General features: G+C 49.5%; 4 protein-coding genes across 11 annotated transcripts in view; 2 read left to right on the top strand and 2 right to left on the bottom strand.

Annotated features, from left to right (window-relative positions):
* The first annotated feature begins 7,964 nt into the window (after positions 1-7,964).
* On the top strand, positions 7,965-9,940 carry LOC101752557. Its single transcript, XM_004982013.2, has 3 exons — positions 7,965-8,393; positions 8,948-9,086; positions 9,670-9,940. Exons 1-3 carry the CDS (start codon positions 8,059-8,061, stop codon positions 9,751-9,753), a joined length of 558 nt encoding a protein of 185 aa, XP_004982070.1. The 5' UTR covers positions 7,965-8,058; the 3' UTR covers positions 9,754-9,940.
* Positions 9,941-9,982: 42 nt separating this feature from the next.
* LOC101786700 (pentatricopeptide repeat-containing protein At2g42920, chloroplastic) lies at positions 9,983-13,409 on the top strand. Of its 3 annotated transcripts, XR_002675807.1 has the most exons (3): positions 9,983-12,896; positions 13,020-13,054; positions 13,143-13,409. XR_002675807.1 is itself a non-coding variant. In XM_022823082.1 (1 exon), exon 1 carries the CDS (start codon positions 9,996-9,998, stop codon positions 12,495-12,497), a length of 2,502 nt encoding a protein of 833 aa, XP_022678817.1. In that variant the 5' UTR covers positions 9,983-9,995; the 3' UTR covers positions 12,498-13,092. The 3 variants fall into 3 exon arrangements, 1 of the variants encoding a protein (XP_022678817.1); XR_002675806.1 differs by having other exon boundaries at positions 13,020-13,409; XM_022823082.1 differs by lacking the exon at positions 13,143-13,409 and having other exon boundaries at positions 9,983-13,092.
* Positions 13,410-14,652: 1,243 nt separating this feature from the next.
* Positions 14,653-15,905, bottom strand: LOC101785900 (elongation of fatty acids protein 3-like). The gene has a single exon (XM_004982010.3). The coding sequence runs from the start codon at positions 15,797-15,799 to the stop codon at positions 14,966-14,968; it is 834 nt and encodes a 277-aa protein (XP_004982067.1). The 5' UTR covers positions 15,800-15,905; the 3' UTR covers positions 14,653-14,965.
* A 1,588-nt stretch (positions 15,906-17,493) lies between these two features.
* Positions 17,494-21,942, bottom strand: part of LOC101785229 (uncharacterized protein C6G9.01c) — a 15,741-nt gene continuing 11,292 nt past the window's right edge. Inside the window, exons 3-6 of one of the 6 annotated variants that reach the window (XR_002675846.1) lie at positions 21,359-21,942; positions 20,581-20,720; positions 20,010-20,093; positions 17,494-18,044 (exon numbers count right to left, since the gene is read on the bottom strand). Coding sequence is in view for 2 of the 6 variants with exons in the window: in XM_004982008.3 (XP_004982065.1) it covers positions 21,388-21,873 (486 nt within the window). In the remaining 4 variants the exon portion in view is untranslated. Of the gene's footprint in view, positions 18,045-18,102; positions 18,718-19,836; positions 20,094-20,335; positions 20,721-21,154 lie in introns of those variants that run through there. The other 5 variants (XR_001164897.3, XR_001164895.3, XR_001164894.2 and 2 more) reach the window with 5 other exon arrangements.

Here is a 21,942-nt window from a genome sequence, read left to right as displayed (position 1 = left end):
GTACCACGCCCTGAGCGTCGCGAGCCTCCTGCGCGCCGATGTGGTTGACGCGGGCTCGACCAAATGACTGCTGGGGCGGCCTCATCTGCTGGCTGTTGTTGTTGCTGGGGTTGCCACTGCTGCGCACTGGCACACGGTTGGCTCCTGACAATGCGGTCCTGGGCCCAGCTACTGAGTTGGACAAGGCTGATGCTGCTGGCTTGTTGGCATAGGGGCAGTTGGCGATGAAATGCCCTGGCTCTCTGCAGTTGAAACATGCCCTACCATTGCTGGTGACCTGGCTGGCGCTGCTCTGTGGGGCCCTGATGGAGTTCTGGCTCCGAAATGGGGCAGCAGTCTGATGTGAGCCAGGTGTTTGGGACTGGGTCCGATAATGCATGGGAGCTTGGGATCTGGGCAAGGGATGACCGAAGCTCCTTGGCTTCTGGAATCGGTCCTGCTGGTGTGCCTTGTTTTCCAGGAACCGACGCTTGTTATCCCTCCGCTCTTCTGCCTTGGCCCTCTCGGTCAAGATGGCCATGTTCATCAAGGTGTTGAAGTCGGGGTAGATCTGAGGAGTGAGCAGGGTCCTTAGCTCCGCGTTCAAGCCTTTCTTGAACATGTCCTGCTTCTTCTCATCCTTGTCCACCTCCTCTGGTGCATAACGGGCCAGCTCCATGAACTGGAAAGTGTACTCCTCCACAGATCGGTTGCCCTGGCGGAGTTCACGGAACTCATCCGCCTTGCGCTTCATGGTGGCGGCAGGAATGTGGTAGCGACGGAATTCCGTCACGAACTCATCCCAGGTGATAGTGGAGGCATCCTGGGCAGCCGAGCAGTAGTTCTCCCACCAGGCTAGGGCAGTCCCAGTGAGCTGGTGGGCAGCCAAGAGAACTTTGTCCCTACTCTCACACCCAAAGGGTTCCAGCTTCCTCTGGATGACGCGCAGCCAGTCATCCGCGTCCAGAGGGTTGACAGACCCGCCAAAAGTAGGTGGCTTGGTCCGGAGAAAGTCCGTCAACTTCTCATTCATATTCTGCCCGCGGGGCCTCTGGCGGGTAACGGCGTTGGCTAGAGCTTCCAGCAGAAGGGTCTGGTTGTTCATCACTTGAACCAGATCAATGACCGGTGGGGGCGGTGGCTGCTGTGTTCCCACTTGGCTTTCTCCCCTTCCTTCTGGCTGGCTTACTTCCTGCTCCTCAGGGAGTACCGCCGGGGGCGGCTCCTGCCTTTCAGGCTGCCTCTCTGCACTGGGGGAGGCATGAGCCTGACTTGGGGAAGTCCTGGTGGCACGCTTGGGCGGCATCTGCAGATTGAGTGAGACCTTTTTATGAGAGTATGATTTGGATTTTAGTGATCTTTAAAGTGATTATTTCGTATTTTCGAAGAGACAGAATCCACCTCCTGTCGACAAACACACAGACTAACAAGCAACAAACACAAACGATTTTATTTATTTTGCCACGGGGGGGGGGGGGGTACAACACTGCTGGGGTAAGGCCAAAACACGCACTACACGACCGGTTACAACGACACAACTGGAGGGTACAACTCTAAACTGCGGACCATGTCGGCTTCATTCCTTGGGCAATACTGGCTGGGTCACACTACTCGCGGGGCGAGTCTTCTCCCTGGACTGAGTGATCTTCCATTGGAAGGAGAAGGGCCAGCACCTCATCCTTCAGAGTCCCGCCCGTGGGAGGGGTCTCGGGAACAACTCCATCCGATACCTCGGAGTCCCTTTCTGAAGGTGGTGGTGCCGGGGTGGCATCCGAGCTTTTCCGCTTACTGGGCCCTGGGGCAATGGGAATTCCTTCAAGGATCGGGGCCTCGTCGTCCTCGATGGCCACCATCCTCCTTCTGGCACGAATGGTGAGGTGGGCATCCTTCAGTTCCTTGGAGTGCCGATCCTCAGCCTCCTTGAGAGCCTCAACGGCAATGGCCTCATTGCTTTGAGCGGCCGCGGCTCGAGCTTCGGCAGCGGCTAACTTCACCTGAAGCCTCCTCACCATGATTTCTGCGTCCTCGGCCCTACGGAGTTGCTGCTTCAACTTAGCAGCCTGCTCGTCGTAGAGCTCATCCAAGGTGAGAAGGTAGGCAGCCATATGCAGCACAGTGGGGTCATCCTCGCACTGTCCACGTCCTTCCAAGGTCCGTACCCGGGCCAGCCAAACCGGGCGGTTTTTCTTGACAGGCGGGTAGAACCTCATCGGAGTGCGGCCAATGTGCCTCTCATAAATCTGGCACAGGAAACGGAGGGCCTTCCGGGCTGCCACTTGATAAGTATCCTTGTGCCGGAAGCCAGTGGCAGTCACATTCCATGGCTGGATGTCCGGGTAGCGGCTACTCCGCCCGATGTAGATAATCATCTCACACCGAGGGGTCCCGCGATCCTCGTACTCCCTGCTGGTGTACTCCGGACGCTCGTAAATCCCAAGGCGGTCCATGCAGGCGAACAGCAATCTGGGAAAACCAGGCTCCTCCAGGCAGTGGCTGTTGACCCATCCTTCCTCGGCCATCTGGAAGAGATCCGGGGCACAAATTAGTTTTACAATAGAGCAAGGGTAGGAAGAAATTTTGTAATTCTTTTGTTTTGGTCAAAAAGGGCTAATCCGGTCCTAAGGTTGCGTCCTACAGCCAACGACGGCTCTGATACCACCTGAAGCGTCCCCACATAAGTAGAGACTAAATGTGATACAAATATCAGTCCCAGGAGGCTGATAACACATTTATTCGACAGACAATTCAGTTACCGTACAACTCCCGAGGGAGTGGGCGTGAAAGCCACGCAGCGATAAACAGTAAATAAATAACAGCGGCTAACCAAGCGACTGCCAAAAGACAGCACTCGGGACTACACGGCAGCAGCAGCATCTTGGGCAGGACAACACCACAGGCAGCGTCGGGTGCGGACACAACCTCTACTCGAGGTCTTCTGCGACGAACTCAGGGTCTTCCTCTGTAGCAATGAAGCAAGGGTGAGTACTAACGTACTCAACAAGTCCAACCCCATCCACGGAGGGGGATACAAGCAAGATTATGCACAAGTATAACAAGGGTAGGCTAAAGTTTATTTTTGCGGAAAAGCTAATTTTTAACACATGCAGGGGGGGTCGTTTTCGGAAAGGTTTTTATAAAGTTCCCTTTTATACCCGAAATACTGAGTGGGGTTGATCCTACACAAAGGATCCAAGCTTTTATCGCTATCGGACTCCCCGTCCGTCATAGCGCACGGCACAACTGCCGGACTCTTCTGAAATTCCACACACACACACACGCACACACTCATGACATCCTTGCCCAAACACTAGTTATGTGACCAAGCCGTAACTCGTCCATTACCGTGGACACGGCTACCCGGATAGGTTTTAACTCTGCAGAGGGTGTACACTTTTCCCACAAGTAGGGTACCGTAGCACCATCACCTTAGTGACGGTACGGATCCTAACAAAGCCATTACCCACCTTAGCTAAGACTGGCTAGTTCTCGCGGAAACACCCAAGGGGTTCACGGCTCGTCCAGGAGACCGTAACCGGGAATTAAGTCACCAAGATCTTACTCCTTTTCCATGGGTTCCCGTTGCTCACCAGCACCCCTGAGGACTAACAGTTCAGCTAGTGGGATTTATGCTAAGCCGTTGCCCATACAACGGTCGAGTGGTTGCACGATAGTGGAATTAGGCAAGATGACACATCAACTCGGTCCTTAATTACGACCGGATGGATATCTCCCGACATTGCTCAACCACCAAGGTACGAGCACAACAACATGGCATCCCACACAAGGAACACCCATCCATCCCGTCTACACACTCCTTTTCCTCGAACCCAAAAGCCATTCCTCTTACTTGGACACACACACACATTTATTTTCCGAATACACCATTGTAATAATGATTGCATTTGAGTAACGAATTCCTAAGCGTTCTAGCAGCGGTTACCAACTAAACAGAGCGAGTCATATTTAGAGATAAGCATAGGACAACAAGGAATGTTCATAACAATCAAGGGGTGGCTATCCAACCATGTCTTGCGATAAAACAATATGCATTTTGTAAAACAGGCCAATGGGTCGTGTTTGAAAAACTAGGTATTAAGTATGCATCAAAAGGGTGAGATTGGACTTGCCGTCTTCAAAGCCTTCCGGGAGTTCCGGCTCGCGGTACTGGTCCTCGGGCTCGGGCTCGCGATCAAACTCTTCCTCGGGCTCCTCCTCGGGCAATCCGCGATCTACGGCACACACCAACAGACACACGAATAATTAAAAGAGAAAACGATTTTTAACCGTGAGCTCCGAACAGGAAACGCGAACGGAAAATAGATAGAGGGATTATTTTTGGGAAATTTGGATATGGATCGGCGAAAGTATTCTGGAGGATAACGTGGTAAAATTTGGGATTAATTGGAGGAAGTTTGGCGCATGAAATGACGGGTTAAACAAGGATTAGGGGCTTAAACGGAGGTTTAGGGCTGATTTTTAATAAACCAGGGACCTATTTGTAATTTCTTTCGGAAGTGGAGGGGCTTATGTGTAATTTGGGGAAACTTGGGGGTTAGATCGGAATTCTTGGAGTTTTGACTCCTTCTTCTTCCAGGAAACAGAGGAAGAGAGAGGGAGAGAGAGAGTGGGGAGTTGGGGTGGTCCGGCGGCGGCAGGCCGGCGGGGCTCCGCCGGCGGCGAGCCATGGGCCGGGGGCGGCGGTGGAAGAGAGCTCCATTTGGCCCCTTACCTTGGGGTTTCGGCGCGGGAGAAGGGGCGGCCGGCGGTGGAATTTTGGCGGCGGTGGTGGAGGTGGCTCGGGTGGTGGAGGTACCGGCGGCGGCGGCTTTGTGGCGGCGGTGGCTCGTGGCGGCGTCGGTGGCCGGAGCGGGGGCGTGGCAGGTGGCGGTGGTGGTGAGTAGGGAGGGAGACCGGCGAGGGCCGGCCCTTTTATAGGCGGCCGGGGAGGCTCCGGTGGTGGGGGTCCGGATGGCCGGCGTGCGGCGGAGTGGCCGGCGGGGCCGGCGCACGGGGTAGGGGCCGGCAGGGAGTGGCGGCTTGCGTGCCGCACGGGGCCGGCGACGGCGAGGGCCGGCACGGCACCGGTGCCGTGCCCGGAGTTTGAAGCGGAGGGGTAGGGGCCGGCGGGCGGCGCGCCTCCCGAGGGGAAGAGCCGGCACGTCCGGCGGGACCGGCCGGCGGCGGGGCCCAGGCGAGCGGCGGGCCGGGCCGGCCGCCGGTTATGGCGCCAGGGAAAAGGGGGGGCGCCGGAGTAAATGAGTTGGGGCCGGTCCGGGTGCCAGGAAGAAGAAGGAGGAGAGAGAAGGAGGGAGGAAGAAGAAAGGAGAAGGAGGAAGAAAGAAGAAGGAAAAAGAAAAAGGAAAGAAGGGAAGAAAAGAGAAAGAAAAAAGGGGGAGACCGGCGGCACTCGCGGCACGCGGTCGGAGCACGCGCACGGCGTCTGACACCGGCACGCGGCGAGATTCGCGGGCACAGATAAAAAGATAGGTGGGGGTCGGCATGGGTACCGGGACGGCGAAATCGCCGGGGGGGGGGGTTTCCGATTTCCGGAAGCTCAGCGGTAAAAGATTTTAAAGACGGTTTTTAACGGGTGGTTTTAGTTAGTGATTTTTTTGCGGGCGTTACAGTCATATACGCACATCATATGCATTGAAATAAATATAGCCTTATGCCACAAAATATAATTACTTTAGCATCCGATACAAATTGGTATCCAATTCAAGCAAAATCATAGCCATTTTAATCCAATACATGTAGAAAAATTATTTTAATGCATCAAAAAATTATTGAAAAAAGACTAACAGAGGAGGGCGCGCGGGGCAGGCATGGTGGCGAGCAGGGGAGGCGAAGGAGCGGGAGGCGCGACGATGGCCCGCGGGGGAGGTGACGGTGACAGCCCGCGAGCGGTGATGGTGATGGTCAGGGATAGGGCAACGGAGCCTGGGATGGGGTGGCGGCGGTCTGGGATGGGGCGACAGCGATGGGGACGGGGGCAACAGGCGACAGACCAGGGACGGGGCGACGGAGCCGGCCCACGGGTGGTGACGGGGCGATGGCGGCGGTCGGGGACGTGGGCGACGGAGTCGGGAACTGCTAAGTGTTTGGAGAAGATGAAGTATATGTAGGTGTGAAAATTTAGTACCGACTGGAAGACCTGCCTGGTATTAAAATTGCTCCATGTAAGTACCCGGTAGGGCTACCAACCGGTACTAAAATTGGTAAACTGGCGCACACTTTCTTTTATTTTCCTAAGCTTCCTTTCCAACGCGCACTGTTTTTATTTTCCAAAGTTTCCTTTCACTCATTCTAAAACTCATTCTAAAAGACTCCATTATCCTCACTCTAATTCTCATGATATACGTAGAGTATTAACTAGAGTAAATTATATATATAAAATAGTAAAGATAAAAATTCATTATATATACATACTAAGTCTTACATAAATGAGATATTTAGAACTTAGGATCGTCCACATCATGACCGTTAATTTGGGAGACAAAAAAATACACGAATCCTAAAAAAATGGTACAACATAAGATCTACGAGTCCACCTACTCTAGCTAGATTAATATCATAAAGGAATATTGAAATAATTATCCAAATATCTTTTAGAGCAAGTGCCACATTTTCATAATAGAAGTATGATGGCCCAATAGCATGTCCAGTCAAAATGACCTATTCACTCAGCATGGCCCATTTTTGCAATCCAAAACCTACCAAAAACCGATGGGTTAAGATCAGTGAACAAATCTCAACCTGAACCAGCTATTGTCCACCATACTTCTATTATGAAAATCTAGCTCCAAAAGGTGTGTGGAAAACTATTTCAAGATTTTTTTTTGAAGTTCAGCCAGAGTTTATGGACTTGAGGTTCTTCTGTTCTCCAGTATTGATGGAGCGGAGGTGTTACATCCATTGCCAGTCGATCTGTATCGTATTACGTGAAAAATGGACATAGAGCTTTGTATTAGATAAAGAACTTGATCAATATTAGATAGGGGAAAGATAAAGTAAATATGTTTATAATATTTGGTCCTCACTCTAAAAAACTCTCCACTCCGCTCACTCTAAAAGATGAACAAGTACTTCATTTGTAATGTAAAATCCATTCTAAAAAACTTTTCATTCTCCTCACTCTAATAAAACAACAAGTAGTCCATTTGTAACATAAAACTAACTCATTCAAAAAAAACCCTAGAATATTGTGACCAGAGGAGGGAGAATAAAGTTGCTAACCGATTGATTGAAGAAAAACAAAGCCCGAGCAAATGTTTGAGCTTGCTCGGGGAGGAAGGAAGCAACTGATTTATAGAGCAAATGATTAGATGGGCTGGTATCTTCAGCCGGTACTAAATGGTTACACTTAGTATCAGTTTAAGCTACCAGCCGGTACTAAATGTTATTCTCACCATTTAGTACCGGCTAGTGGCTAGCCGGTACTAAATGATTTTCCGAGAACTTTAGCTGTTGGTCATGCGGTCCGCGTGCCGCCATTTAGTACAGGCTCCCGTGATCCTATGCGTGACGACCGATACTAACGCCGCACGTTAGTACAGGACGAAAATGCGTCCGGTCGTTGTAGGAATGCTCAGTTTTGAGTACTGATAACGATAAGGAATCGTTTGGTGAGCTGAGTGTACAAGCACGTGTGTTGGTGCTTTTCCTGTATGAAACAGACCTACAGTTGCCAATTCTTAATCCATTTCATAGTTGGATGGGCAACCATATGCGTGATCTTCAGCATGTTTGGTATATCCTGTCTCTTGCTGGTCGTACTCGTGGAGTCGTGGTCGTCTTCTTTTGCAAATTTTTTTAGGGGAACCAGGCCGATATGAGGACTTCCGTCCATTTCGGAAGGCCCATTTCCGCCCCGTTTTGCAACAAGGATGCCTATTCTGCTGGGCCGAAAATTCGGCCTATTAAGAAAACCAACTGCTTTCTAACTGCATGATGATACACTGCCCGATTTTGCCAAGATATCAAAGCAAACACTGGCCATAGTCGCAGTATCGGTAGCCGTACAGCCGCGGGCGGAAGCGGAACAGAGGGCGACGCCGTACAGCGAGCAGAGGCCGAGAAATGGGCGCGCCCTGCCTACCCTTCCCGTCCACGCCGCCGTCCTGCCCATGCGGTGCCGGCGCGGCCCGCTCGAGCGTGCCCATGCTCGCGGCCGCGCCTTCCCTTTCCTCCCCCTCGTCCACTGCCGCCAGCGCCGCTACGCGGTTTCAGCTCGGCGTCAGGAGTCGGGGGCGCGCCGGCGTGGCGCGGGCCGGCGGCCGGGGCGACGGTGAGGGGGCCAAGGATGCCGGAGCGGCGGCGTTCTTTGGAGAGGACGGGGTGGTGGAGGACATGGACGGGTACCTCGACTACCTGTCGCTCGAGTACGACTCCGTCTGGGACACCAAGCCTGCCTGGTTCGTCCCTTTGCTTTGCTCCTTATCAGGAACAGTTTCTCGCAGCATATTTGGGTTTGACAAAAATCGTAAAAGCTGAAATTGACGAAACTTAGGATGGCTCAAACATTTAAGCTTGATTTGTTTGCTAATAACACATATCATAGAGATATCCCAAACTTGATACCATCGCTGTTGTTCATTGTAAGGTGTAACAATAAATACTAAATCACTTTAGTGTTACTGTCGTAAAAACTTGTTTCTGACAAACACAAAGTACATTTGCTAAAGTGCCCTCGCTGGAAGTTGTTGCTGCAGATATCTGCTCTCGCCCTGTCATTTCTTTAGTGTAATCAAGGCATGACTTAAGTGATATCTACACAGTCACATCATCCTATTTCTAAAATTCAATATATGGTAGTAAAGCTAGGCAACTGGTATCATATATTCATATGTCAGTGCAAAAGGAATTGATAACTTTTCCTCACATCTTCTCATCATCTTCATTTTTGTCAAATATTAACAGCTTGTATGCTCAAGTATTGTCATCATGACTTTATTTCCCTCCTTTTCAGGTGCCAACCTTGGACAATATTGCTCACTGGAACTGCTGTGGTTGCGTGTAGTTGGGTGCTCCAGTCGGTTATAATTACTGCAGGAGTTTCTTTTATAATATGTGCATGGTGGTACATATTTCTATACTCCTATCCTAAGGTTTGTACAGCAACTGTGCAACAATTTAATTTCTTTTTTTGTTATTTTTAGATGATTGATTAGAGGTTGATATCATAATAATATATGTAACACAGGATCAATTTAGTTTTTTTTCAGCAACCATGAAAAAGATTCTCAGTCTTGATCAGGGAAGATAGCACATTTTCTTGATTTCAATGTACCATGTAGGCAACTCGTGTAGCTACAGCATGTCCTTTGACATAATTGCAATTGCAAAAAAGTAGGTATTGGATTTTGCATAGTGTGTTTTCAAACCGCAAATGGTACTCTTAAAATCAATGCAGAATTACCTTCGAAGTGGCCTGCTGTATTCTAACTAAGAAAGAAAATTTTTGGACATAGCATGGTATTGGTATCACTTTTCAGGGTAGCAACTACCAGATCGTCCATACTTTGTTGCCACTGGCTCCAAAACTTCTAGTTCATAAATGGGGACTGGCTATGTGGTCAACATGAGTCTGTGCTAGTTTCAAACTGGAGCTTATCAGTCAATCAAGCATTTCTTATGTGCCAAATACCTGTCCAAGAATGAACCTGTTCTAACTCTGGTGAATTCTCCCAGGCATACACCAAGATGATTGCAGAGAGAAGAAGAAAGGTAGCCAGTGGAGCTGAAGATACCTACGGGATGGAGAAAATCCAGTGAGGATCTCCAGCAGTGCTGCTGTAGAGTGCAGAGCTTTCTTGTTTCTAGCATTGCTTGCTGAGAATGATAGTTAGAATGATTGTGCACCTCAGGCTGTAGCACATAACACCAGTTGGCTTCAGAATGTATTTCCCAGAAATTGCAACATCATCACGGAATCATGCTGCCTTGTTTGTCCAAACCTTCAGTTTTCCATCCGTGTTTTTAGAAGATTCTGTTCGTGTTCACGACAGTAGCTTTGTATGTTACTAATCCGGGCCAAATTGTCCCAACCCAGCCCAGGTGACCGTACAGGCAGCCCAATTATCGCGCCTGATAAAATGCCAATATGCCACTCCCTCAATGGCGGAAGCTTACCGAACTTGAATCATGGGACTATGAGAGCGGCGGCCCGCGTGAGGCGACCGCGGCTGCAACGGCCGCTGCTGGAGCCGGCGCGGCCATCTCTTTCGCCGGCGGCGAGGGCCAAGACGGAGAAGGCACCCGCTCCCCTAACCCTTCCTCTGAAGGCCTTCAAGCTCCGCCTGGCCAACGGCCCACCGCTGGCGCCAACAGCGAAGGCCTTCAAGTCCTACGCCGAGACCTGCGCCTCCCTGCTCCGCCTCTGCCGTCATGCCGCCGCCGACGCCAGCAACCGGCCTACTTCCTCGGTCTCCTCCGCCCTGCCGCTCGTCCTCTCGTTGCACGCGCACGCTCTCCGCTCCGGCCTCGGCGCCGACTGCTCCGTCGCATCGAACCTCCTCACCGCCTACGCCGCATTCGCCCGCGCCGCAGACCGCGACCGGGCCTTCCGCGACTGCGTCGCCTGCGGTGCGGCCTCCTCCTTCGTGTACGACTTTATGGTGTCGGAGCACGTGAAGGCCGGGGACATCGCCGCAGCTCGCAGGCTGTTCGACAGAATGCCCGATCGGAGCGTCGTGTCGTACACAACCATGGTGGACGCGCTCATGAAGTGCGGGTCTGTGAGGGACGCGGTTGAGCTGTATGAGCGATGCCCGCTCCACTCAGTTGCCTTCTTCACCGCGATGATTTCTGGGTTTGTACGGAATGAACTCCACAGCTATGCACTCCCAGTGTTTCGCAAGATGCTAAGCTGCAGTGTGAGACCTAATGTGGTTACACTGATTTGTGTGATCAAGGCTTGTGTGGGTGCAGGTGAATTTGATCTGGCCATGGGTGTGGTGGGATTGGCGATCAAATGGAACTTGTTTGAGAAGAGTATTGAGGTACACAATTCTTTGATCACTCTGTATCTAAGAATGGGAGATGCAGCTGCAGCGCACAAGGTGTTTGATGAGATGGAGGTGAGGGATGTCGTCTCATGGACTGCATTACTTGATGTGTATGCTGAGTTGGGTGACCTTGAGGGAGCTCGATGGGTCCTTGATGCAATGCCTGAGAGGAATGAGGTCTCGTGGGGTACTTTGATTGCAAGGCATGAGCAGAAAGGTGATGCTGCAGAAGCAGTAAGGCTTTACAGTCAAATGCTCGCTGACAGTTGTAGGCCAAACATTTCATGCTTCTCCAGTGTGCTCAGTGCTTGTGGTACCCTTCAAGAATTAAGAGGGGGAACTCAGATACATGCCAATGCCCTGAAGATGGGTTCTACCAGCAGTTTGTTTGTATCCAGCTCTTTGATTGATATGTACTGCAAATGCAAGCAGTGCACTTATGCTCAGAGGATATTTGATTCCCTCCCACAAAAGAGCATAGTATGCTGGAACTCTCTTATTTCAGGTTATAGCTGGAATGGCAAAATGGTGGAGGCAGATGAGCTCTTCAAGAAGATGCCTGCAAGGAACGCAGCTTCATGGAACACGATTATTTCTGGTTATGCAGAAAATCGACGTTTTGTTGATGCACTAAAATCTTTCAGTGCAATGTTGGCTTCAGGGCAGATTCCAGGAGAAATTACCTTGTCAAGTGTTCTTCTTGCATGTGCAAACTTGTGCTCTTTAGAGATGGGCAAGATGGTTCATGCTAAGATTGTCAAGCTTGGAATCGAAGATAACATCTTTATGGGGACTGCACTCAGTGACATGTATGCCAAGTCAGGGGATTTGGACAGCTCCAAGAGGATATTTTATCAAATGCCTGAAAAAAATAATATCACTTGGACTGCCATGGTTCAGGGACTTGCAGAAAATGGCTTTGCAGAAGAGTCTATTTTGTTGTTTGAGAATATGATGGCAAATGGAATATCACCTAATGAGCATACATTTTTAGCTATTCTATTTGCTTGCTCCCACAGTGGTTTGGTGGAACAAGCCATACATTATTTTGAAACAATGCAAGCGCATGCCATCCCACCTAAACTGAAGCACTACACCTGCATGGTAGATGTCCTAGCTCGAGCTGGTCGTTTGACAGAAGCTGAAGAACTTCTCATGAAGGTTCCAATTAACTTTGAAGCAAATGCATGGTCAGCTCTTCTGAGTGCTTGCAACACTTACAGCAACAAGGAGATTGGTGAGAGGGCAGCAAAGAAACTTCATGAGTTGGAGAGGGATAATACAGCGGGCTATGTGCTACTCTCGAACATGTATGCATCTTGTGGAAAATGGAAAGATGCTGCTGAGATGAGGATACTGATGAAAGGAGCTAGCCTTAAGAAAGATGGTGGGTGCAGCTGGTTACAGTTAAGGGGACAATATCACGCCTTCTTTTCTTGGGAAGCAAAGCATCCATTGTCATTGGAAATTTATGAAATCTTGGATCTGCTGATGTGGGAATCAACTGTTTGAGTTTATTTGGTGGTTTGCTACGAAAGGGACAATTTTCTGAGAAAATGAGGATTCCCGTGTCTTCTCCAAATTCATGAAGACAAATAGCAGCACAGAGTTGTTTATGGTTAATTATTGGAAGGGAAATACTTCCCAGATACTGGTTTCTCGAGTCTTGATGCAATGAGTTACCCAAGTATTCAAGGATATATGCTTCTTAAGAATCATGAGCAACTTCTGGGTAGATCTTGGTTCGTGAATGATTTCATGGAGGAGAATGATGTTCTAAAGCCACTGCAAATTAGTTCATTGATTTTGATCCTGAAGCATTTGGTAATGCATTATGGTATACATGATTTGATGTAAACCAGCTTCAAAAAAACAACAGAGAAAATGCAACACCCCTTGCCGAAAAGTCTTGTAAGCTAATGCTCACTCATCCTTTTCTTCTTGAAGACCAATAAGTCCTGATGCTTCTGATGCACTCAGCTCTTTCTCTTTGCCTCCACATGGCCACATGGGATGATCTCTGGGACCGCGCAGATTCTTCGATTTCTGAGTTGCCATCATCATCATCAGTTAATAAAAACTCAGATGCACATGTGTTTCACTTTCAGCAGTCTAGCAGTCAGTGTCCTGTTGCACTACTCACCGACTGAACCGCAGGTTAACCTGATCGGTGGCAAGCCATCATCTGCCGCCTGCCGGTGTGTACGCGCGGGCGCGGCTTGACTCTCCGCGCCCGCCCGTCCGACCCGTCACCCGTGAGGCCCGGACACCTCAGCGGCTCGGTGGTTCAAGTCGGCGGGCCCGCTCTTTTCTTTCTTCCGAACCTTCACCACTCTGCCCATCCGAGTATCCGACGCGCAATCAGCGTCGGGCCAAGCCAAGGCACCATCACTGAATCGCAAAACGCGTCGCCCTCAGGGGTCAGGTGCGTCTGCTGGGTTCTTTCCTCGCCTCCTCTCCCCCCACTCGACCACTGGAGCTCACACCACAACCGCTCCACCTTTACCAATCCCTCTCGTGTTTTCTTTTCTTGTTTGGTTCCAGAGAGTGTTGATCTTCTCACCTTGGCCGGTGGTCTGGTCGGCGTCGGTGGCGGGGATGGAGCCCCTGGAGGTGGCCATAACGATCATCTTCGACGCGCTGCTGCTGGTGTTCATGGTGAAGCTCTTCTTCGCCATGTTCCAGATGAAGCTCGTCGTCATCCTCTTCTACCTCGTCATCCTGCTCTTCGCCATGGCCTTCTCTGGCCGGGCACCCAGTAGCTTCTAGCAGGTCGTAGCACTAGCAGGGACAGGGAGAGCAGGTGACGAAACCTTTCTTTCCCCTCTTTTGTTCCTTCTTCTTCTTTGGAGGGTAGATCGGTGGACTTGTGCAGAGCTACGTCTTGTGGGAAAATCATCTCGGTTTTTGTTTGAAGACTAATTTTTGTCCATGTATGCATGATCCGAGGAGTTAATTGCGTCAGCTTGAAGAAACCCTAATTTTAGTCAATCAAGAGCTTCTCCTACAGTTTCATACTTCTATTTCTAGGCAGATTCATGCTGCGCTTTTTGCCTGTGTGCCTTTTATTGTGGTTTCGTGGCTTGCAAAGAGCAGTGGTGCAGATGAAAAGTGATGATCAGTGAACAGTGTCGTTGCACAAATGCTCCCCTTTTCTTCTCCAGAAAAATTGCCATGTTTTTTTTTCATCAAGTATAATACAGTTTTTGCATTTCTTTTGTCAAAGGGCCAAAGGGGCTCCAATTTCTCCTAGAACCCTAAATGTCGCCGTGTGATTTAAATAATTAAAGAAGCTTCCGGAAATGCCGAAGTGGTAGTCTTTCTCGGCTTCACGCGACGCAGATTTATTTTTCAATTGAAAGGAAAAGATACTTGTATGCAATCACCAATGACCTTTTGGCGTCTGCCTCGTATTTAAACATCAAAGGATCGCCTTTCTGGTATCAGCCTTTGCACAAGCTTTTGTCTATTCGCATTACATTCTCGTCCTGATGATGGATTGCTGTCAAATTCTCTGATGCATAAATTGATGCAGTCAGCGCACTATTTTGGGACCTGAACGTTCTATCATGATTTTCTTTTTGGGAACGTTCCATCATGATTTATGTTGCTTTCTCCAAATCTTTCATGCTAAAGATTGTTTAAAATTTGGTTGAAGATGTCGAAGTTGAATCAACGGTACAGCTTCGGTACCTGAGAACACTTCCATGCTGCAATTACTAAATGACATTTTTCCTAGCTTCAGATAAATGGTTCTACTTTTCCCTTTCACGATGTTCAGATAACTGATTCACCTACACCAATTCCCACAAGAAGGTTGTTGTAACATGATTGTAATTTGGGAACGCAAAAGCACAAAACTGAAATCAGAAATGATGCATGAGCCATTACAGAGGCATAATGCTAGAACCCGGAATTCTCACGAGCAATTGCTGCCGCCCTTGTTGATCCGGCAAATTAAGCCCTTGTCGGTGGCCTCGTCATTCCGCTTTCCCCTTGCTGCCGCCCTTGGCGGCTTTGTAGGCGGCGCCGTGGAAGTCGAGGAAGAGCGCCAGCAGCGACGCGTTGAAGACGGCGTTGAACACCCACCCGGCCATCCCCTCGCACCCGCCGGCGGCGAAGTGGAGCCACAACATCACGACGGAGGCGGCGAAGCTGAAGAGGAACTGCACGATCTGCAGCTCCGTGACGGCGCGCTTCAGCCGCCTCGGCCAGCGCAGGCCGACGCTGCAGGAGAGGTAGTAGGAGTACATGACGACGTGCACGCCGGCGTTGGTGACGAGCGCGATGGGCATCAGGGACTGGCGCGTGGCGAGCCAGAGGTAGCACATGGCGATGACGACGGCGTGGTGGTAGACGTGCAGCAGCGTGAGCGGGCGGCGGCCGAGCAGGATGAGCAGCGTGTCGCCGAGCTCGTACACCTTGGACAGGTAGAACACGTGCGCCCAGAAGAAGACGGGGCCCGACGCCTCCGTGGCGCCGCCCGGGGGGAAGCAGAACGGCCACGCCCACCGCGGCGCGGGCGCCGTGGCCGCCGTGGAGAGCGCGCACCCGGCGGCCATGGCGGCGGAGAGCGCGAGGAGGACCGTGTTGTGCGCCGCGGAGGCCAGGCGCAGCGCCCGCGGCGGGAGTGGCGGGAGGCGCGGGAGGACGAGGCGGTGGAGGACGAGCACCGCGGCGAGGTAGCCGCAGATGACGGCGGCCGCGAAGGACGGGGTCGCGCCGAGCGTGCGGCCCGGCTGCCAGCGGAAGGACGCCACCGCTGGGTGCTCCACCAGGAGCCACCGCGCCCGGCTCAGCAGCAGCGCCGCCATCGGGAACGCCTCGGCCTCGCTCGCACCGGCCGCTCAGACCTCGCCTGCTCCTTGCTGTGTGGTCTTCGCCCTGACACGTCGCGCGGACGGGACGAGCCGGTGCCCGGTGGGTAGCGTGGTGGCCTGGTGGGTGCAGTAGCCGTGGACCCACGAGGCCCAGAAAGCCCACATCTTGAGAATTTGGGCACACTCACTTTTCTTTCCGAATTTCGACGAGAAGTCGAGACGCATGGGAAACAAATCGCATTCGACCGAGTTCACAGCAATTCTAGCTAAGCTAAGGACCCTACAAATCTGTACACAATAGATCAAATGTGTGCTGATAGAAGCATAAACACTTCAATTGGAAATCTATGGCACCAGCAACCTTAACTGTGATCCCTGAAAGTGGAAAGGTGATTTTATCATCATACCTAAATTCTTGCCTGAAGATCAAGAAAATGGTTCCAAGCAACTACAATATTGTTCTGGAAAGCAAGTGGAAATAAAATAGTGCACACAGTTCAAAGTAATGCTTGGATACCACCCATATTTGATCGGAAGTATATCCTGTTTTGACACTCGAAACAATGACTTCGCACTTTTGACATCCCAAACATGAGGTCGCTTGACATTTTACATTTCTAATATGTTTTCTTTTCTATTTTCATTATTTTGGCATATGAAATTACGATACTACCCTTGCCCCTATCTTTCTCTTTCCCTTCCGTTCCGTTACCTCTACTAGAAACCGAGGCACGGCTTTGCTGGGCCGCGCTCGGATCGTTGTGGTGTCGTGGTCTTGTTCCCGCGTGTTGCTCCGTAGCTTGTTTAAGAGGAGACGCAACAATTTTACGATCTTCAGGTTTTGCTATTTTGGAGACATGATATCCGCAAGCGTGGAATTTTTATATATTACTATCATATTGTACAATGGGCATGGAAGTGGTTACATGCAGAGTTGGTGCCAGGATTCAGGTAACAACTATTTGCCGAGTTTTGGTGCTACCAGGAACATATCAGATGAACTCTAGACATGGATCCACCAGTTCTCTGTTGCCAAGTTGTCATGCACTCCTCGAACCCATTCGACATTCGACAGAATCTTTTTTATCAAGAAGTTCTCCTACTTTTATAGAAATCCAATAACAGGCAGTTCATACAGATGACATTCGACAGAATCTAACTCCTTGATCATTTTGGGTAGAATAGAAGGAAGTTATATTTAAAGTTGTGCACATGAAAGTAATTCAGTTAGCAGCTGCAAGTATCACACCAATTGATTACATCATAAGCAAGATGGCTTAGAACAATCAATAGAATGGGGAAATTGGTACTCAAGGACTCAAGGCTACATGCATGAAACATTAGTTAAAGCCTGAAAGGACAGTTAAATGTAAAGGAAAAATGCATAAGCAAAGAACTTTTCAATTGATAACATTATAGCACAGGTCGACTGATGCAATAGAGTATGTGTAAATGCTACTCCCTCCGTTCCAAATTATAGGTCGTTTTGATTTTTCTAGATACATAGATATTATTATGCATCTAGACATAGGGTATATCTAAGTGCATAACAAAGTCTATGAATCTAATAAAGTCAAAACGACCTATAATTTGGGACGGAGGGAGTAGGTAACACTGTAACAGTAAGCAAGCATTTGTTGAACTTCAAACATTTGGTGCTGGGAGCACAATAGAATTTTTTTAAAAAACATTTGGTACAGATATTTGCTCTGAAAATCATATGAAGAATACATATCTAATTTCCACATAACTTATTACTGCAAGATTGTTCCGTTCAGCTTATCTTCCAACTTGATCACCAAGTCAGTTGCAGCAATAGTATCAGTTAGCCTAGTAGCAGCCAGTTACAATCAAGCGAGCAGGTACCAAAAGGAGAATTCAATGGAAGAGTCTCGAAAGGGAGCCTACCGGCAACTCTTCCCTTTGTAATCGCATTTTCAACTCGAGTGCAGTTTTCAGACATATCACCTTGTTTTTCGAGGTGCAGGAGATAGCTAGCGGTGCCAATTAAATTGCTTTTGTCATAGCAGAGTGCTTCCTGATCTTGTGATGTGAACATGTGGGGTTGAATCCCGATCTTTTGATGAGAGAAGGTGGATAACTCGATTTGGGGATGGAGACGACGTTCATGGCCCGACTATAACCATACAAGAATGTTGTGCCTTAGTAACCGATACGCCATCTCTAATGATCACTGCGATCTTATGGAGCACGATCAAACAAACCATTAGGGTAATTCCTGCAAGTAATCGAGGAAAACAAGCAAGAATAAGTAGAACAAACAGCTCAATTGCAAATATGAAGATAAAAACCAATCTAAAATCATAAAGTTAGGGTTCTAAATCGAGTTTATCAGATGGTCTAATCAACACACGCGTCTACAAGGAAGTAGCAATAGCTAAACTTACATCTAAACAAAACCCAACTATTCTTGGTGATGGCTAAGGGGTATATGGACTTGGGAGGACGACCACCATGGTGTTGGGGTCGTGCTTCAACCCTAGGACACGTTCCTGATGGACTCAACTTGATACACGGTCCATTGGATCAAAATAAGGTGACACAACACCATAGATAGAAAAAAGCCTATGTAGTAAAATGACGATCGCGGCTGCCTCAGAAAAGATATGGATGAGTCTGGATCCATATGAAAATAAACTTGATAAGGTTTCCATGAAGTACTTGAATGCCCCAATTCGAGTCCGTATGCGACCGTGGGACCATCACAATTTGTGATGTTCTGCAGTCTGAATTCAACTCCGAAACGTGTTGGATTTGATCTCTTTCTTAAAGTGACGTGGTGGCATGCTGGAGAACGCTGGGAATTCTTGGATTTGGTCCTCCATCAATTTCTTTGGACCTCCATGCATTCCATGTGTGTTTAACACTTTTTTATATCTATGTATGTATTTCTGAAAATGACAATGAACACGCATCATGGTACAACATCAGTTCATCAAATGTATCAAATACAATCATGACAAACAATTATTTTATTTTTGAATTAAAAGTTGCTATTGTGGTTGTATCCGAGCAGATGATTTCCTTATCTTGATTGATTTAAGCCGACCGTGGTAATTCATTGCATTTCTCGTTATCTGAAATGCTATCTGTTGATTCTGTATCCCCGTGCCTTAAGCACTGCTCTCATCGCCTGTCCCCGGGGCGGTGCTGGTCTGCTGCAATGGCATCGGTCTTACGCCCTTCTACGACGGCGGTACCCGTGGCATACTGCCGCAAGCTCACGGTCACCCACTCACCCTCGAGCCTTCGCTGAGTTTCTCGCCGGAATCTGTCGAGGACAGCGGCGGCGGCAAAAACTCTGTCGGGCTTTCCCGCGCCAACGCTTTGCGATCGTCCTTCTTGACCTTCTTGACGGCGCATATCAAGAACGGCGACGGCGACCGATGACGACGTGGAGACACGCGCACCTATGGTGGATTGAATCAGCTGCTTCTATCGCCCCGTTCGCTTGCAGGCCGCTAGCCGCCACGCCACCCCAGGCGATGTCCCGTGGCAGCGGACGGGAACGCCGGCCTGAAGCTCCGCCAGCATGGGGACGCACTAGACATTCCACCACGTCAAGGTAGAGAGGGGAGGGACAGAGTCACAGGAGGCACGAGTATATGGGGTGGGCGCATAGCCCTGCGGCGACGCCCATCAAACGAAGTATTGATGGGGTGCTTCGCGAGTCATGGCGAAACTGCAGAGGTCGGGAGTCAGGACGAGTCTAAGAAGGACGACGGCTCGATCAGCTTCCAAATGCACGGACGACGTGGCTCAATGCGCGCTCGCGTTTTGTCCACAGGTTTCGTCAAAGAGATTCCTTCCGTTCTTTTTCTTCGCGAGATCCAGGAGCTTCCCGTCGCTGCTCGCCTCGGCTCTCCGTCGTCCGCTAACCCCTCCCCAGACGACGACCCGAGGTCAATGGCGTGGACGTGATCTGATCTGGAATGGAACCTGCGAGGGAGAGCAGCACGACGCGGCCCAGAGCCTATTGCGGGGCTCCTCCGCCGGCTCTTTCGACGGAATTGACTTGCATGTATGCCGTGTGTATTTTGTTTCCAAGTGCTGTTACCAACTGCCATATGTGTGAACTATATGTAGAAGTTAGAACTACTTGTGTGAACCATGTCTGGATGTTGATGAACTATGTGAACCATATGTGAACTTGTGCCATCTTGTGTTGCACTGTTTGATGTACCTGGTCGGATGTTTGTGATGAACTATTTATGTGTTGCTCTGTCTCAGGTATGCTCCAAGGGCTAAGATGGTCATTTTAGGTGTCCTACACAGTGAAAAAGATGAAAATGTCAATGAATCAAGCAACCTCATGTTTGGGATGTCAAAACTGCAAAGCCATTGTTTCAAGTATCAAAACTGCGAAGCCAAATATTTCGAGTGTCAACATTGCAAATTTCTCATCCTCTGCAGTACCGCTCTCAACAATTGAGTCACTAATGCGCGGGACCGAAGTCCACGTGTCAGTGACTCAACTTTTGCTACATCCACGTTCCGCCTAATTTCAAATTTCGCAACATGAGAAAATGCAAAGAAGATATTTACCAAATTCACATGAGCTAAAAGCATGCCCGAAAATGTAAAAGCATCTATCAACATCACCATAAAAAAATTATCCACAGAATCAACAAAAAATAACGACTGAAAAACAGAATCTGCACTGAAATACATTCTGACTGTTTTGGTTGGTGATAGTAGTTCTTCAGAGTTGCATAGTTTAAAACTTGCACAGCTTAAAATGGCTTCTGCCATACCTCTAGGTCTCAGATATCTGTTGCGTCAAAGCAATCAGTGGACACCCAATTCAGGCATTCAGGCCATCCATGCTAACTCCAACACACCATTTTTCCAGGAAGTCAATTAAATCATGTCTCCAGCCATTGGTACACAAAGCCTAGCAACACAAAAGATCTTTTGAGTTTAGGTAGGTTCGTGTTGCTCCTCACATTCACATATTCTTCAGCTAAATAGTAAGGTACGTAGCCTCATTTAGCACATTTGGGCAAAGATCACGGTTGTCGCAATCGGATACCATGACCAAAAGATCTTTTGAAGTTGAGGTAGCTTTGTGTTGCTCCTCAGTCCTCACATTCACATGTTCTTCAGTCAAATAGTAAGATCACACTTCAGATACCATGACAACAACAGTGTGCATAACATCTTTGTATTCTAGTTCCATGGATCACCGTCATACGAACATATGATGTAACATACTTGGCGAATCTGAATGCATTCAAACGCTGGATATTTATATACGGCTCAATGTGCTGCATATCAGAAGGTGATCAACGAAACTCCATTATTCTTATTGGGCCGCGGAGTAGACACTGATTCTGAATTTTAGCATACTTTTAACTTCACCCATGCGATAAAACAACTGAGCCTTTAAATATTCCTTTCATCTAGGAGCATAGTAACAGGCAGATAGCACAGGAACCAAAATTTCATTTCATCAGAGCACAAATGTAACCACACTCAGCCATTGAATTCATCAAGCAAGACAACTACATTGAATTAGCCTCAGCACATCACCTCCGGCATAGAAGAGGCAGCCCACGAGCTCAGAAGCAGCAGTCGCAGTCGAAGGGGCATAGCGCGGTGCCGCCGGCATCTGCCTTGCCAAACCCGAGCTCGTCGGCCGAGTATATGGCGAGCCCGTCCGCCGTTCGCCGCCGCGGTCTCTTCTCCTCGAACTCGTCGTCGTCGTCCGCCACCCGCCCCTTACCCTTACTCCCCGGTGTCTTGTTGATCTTCTTCTTGCTGCTGCCGCCCTCCGCCTTCTCCTTGGGCTTCTTCCTCTTGCCCCCATGGGCCTCAGCCTCCTCCAGCTGCGCCGGCTTCCGCTTCTTGCTCGCCTTGGCGGCGCTGAAGATCTCATCGATCTCGTCCCTTGCCTTCTGCTTCTTCGGTTTCTTTTCCGCCGCCGCCTGCACCGGCTGGTCCTCGGTGGGCTTCGGGGGCTTGGGTTTCTTGTCGGAAGAGGCGGCTTTGGGGTTAATAGGAGGGTTGGCGGCAGAAGGCTTCTTCTTGTGGGATTTGGTGGCCATCGGAGAAAACAGAGTAGGGGATTCGCCGCCGCGGCAGGAGCTGACTGGGTTCGTGGTTGAGGAAGGCGG

The sequence above is a fragment of the Setaria italica genome, chromosome IX (assembly GCF_000263155.2).
Source record: "Setaria italica strain Yugu1 chromosome IX, Setaria_italica_v2.0, whole genome shotgun sequence".
NCBI lineage: Eukaryota > Viridiplantae > Streptophyta > Magnoliopsida > Poales > Poaceae > Setaria > Setaria italica.
The sequence above is the reverse complement of the archived record's forward strand: the minus strand, read 5'-3'. Positions and strand labels throughout refer to the sequence as shown.

Excerpts from the sequence above, each read along its gene's own strand:
- LOC101786700 (XM_022823082.1), top strand. The coding sequence starts at position 9,996 with ATGTTACTAATCCGGGCCAAATTGTCCCAACCCAGCCCAGGTGACCGT.
- LOC101785900 (XM_004982010.3), bottom strand. The coding sequence starts at position 15,799 with ATGGCGGCGCTGCTGCTGAGCCGGGCGCGGTGGCTCCTGGTGGAGCAC.
- LOC101752557 (XM_004982013.2), top strand. The coding sequence starts at position 8,059 with ATGGGCGCGCCCTGCCTACCCTTCCCGTCCACGCCGCCGTCCTGCCCA. Across the intron at positions 8,394-8,947 it reads TGGGACACCAAGCCTGCCTG|GTGCCAACCTTGGACAATAT; the intron begins GTTCGTCCCTTT and ends CCTCCTTTTCAG. Across the intron at positions 9,087-9,669 it reads TTCTATACTCCTATCCTAAG|GCATACACCAAGATGATTGC; the intron begins GTTTGTACAGCA and ends GAATTCTCCCAG.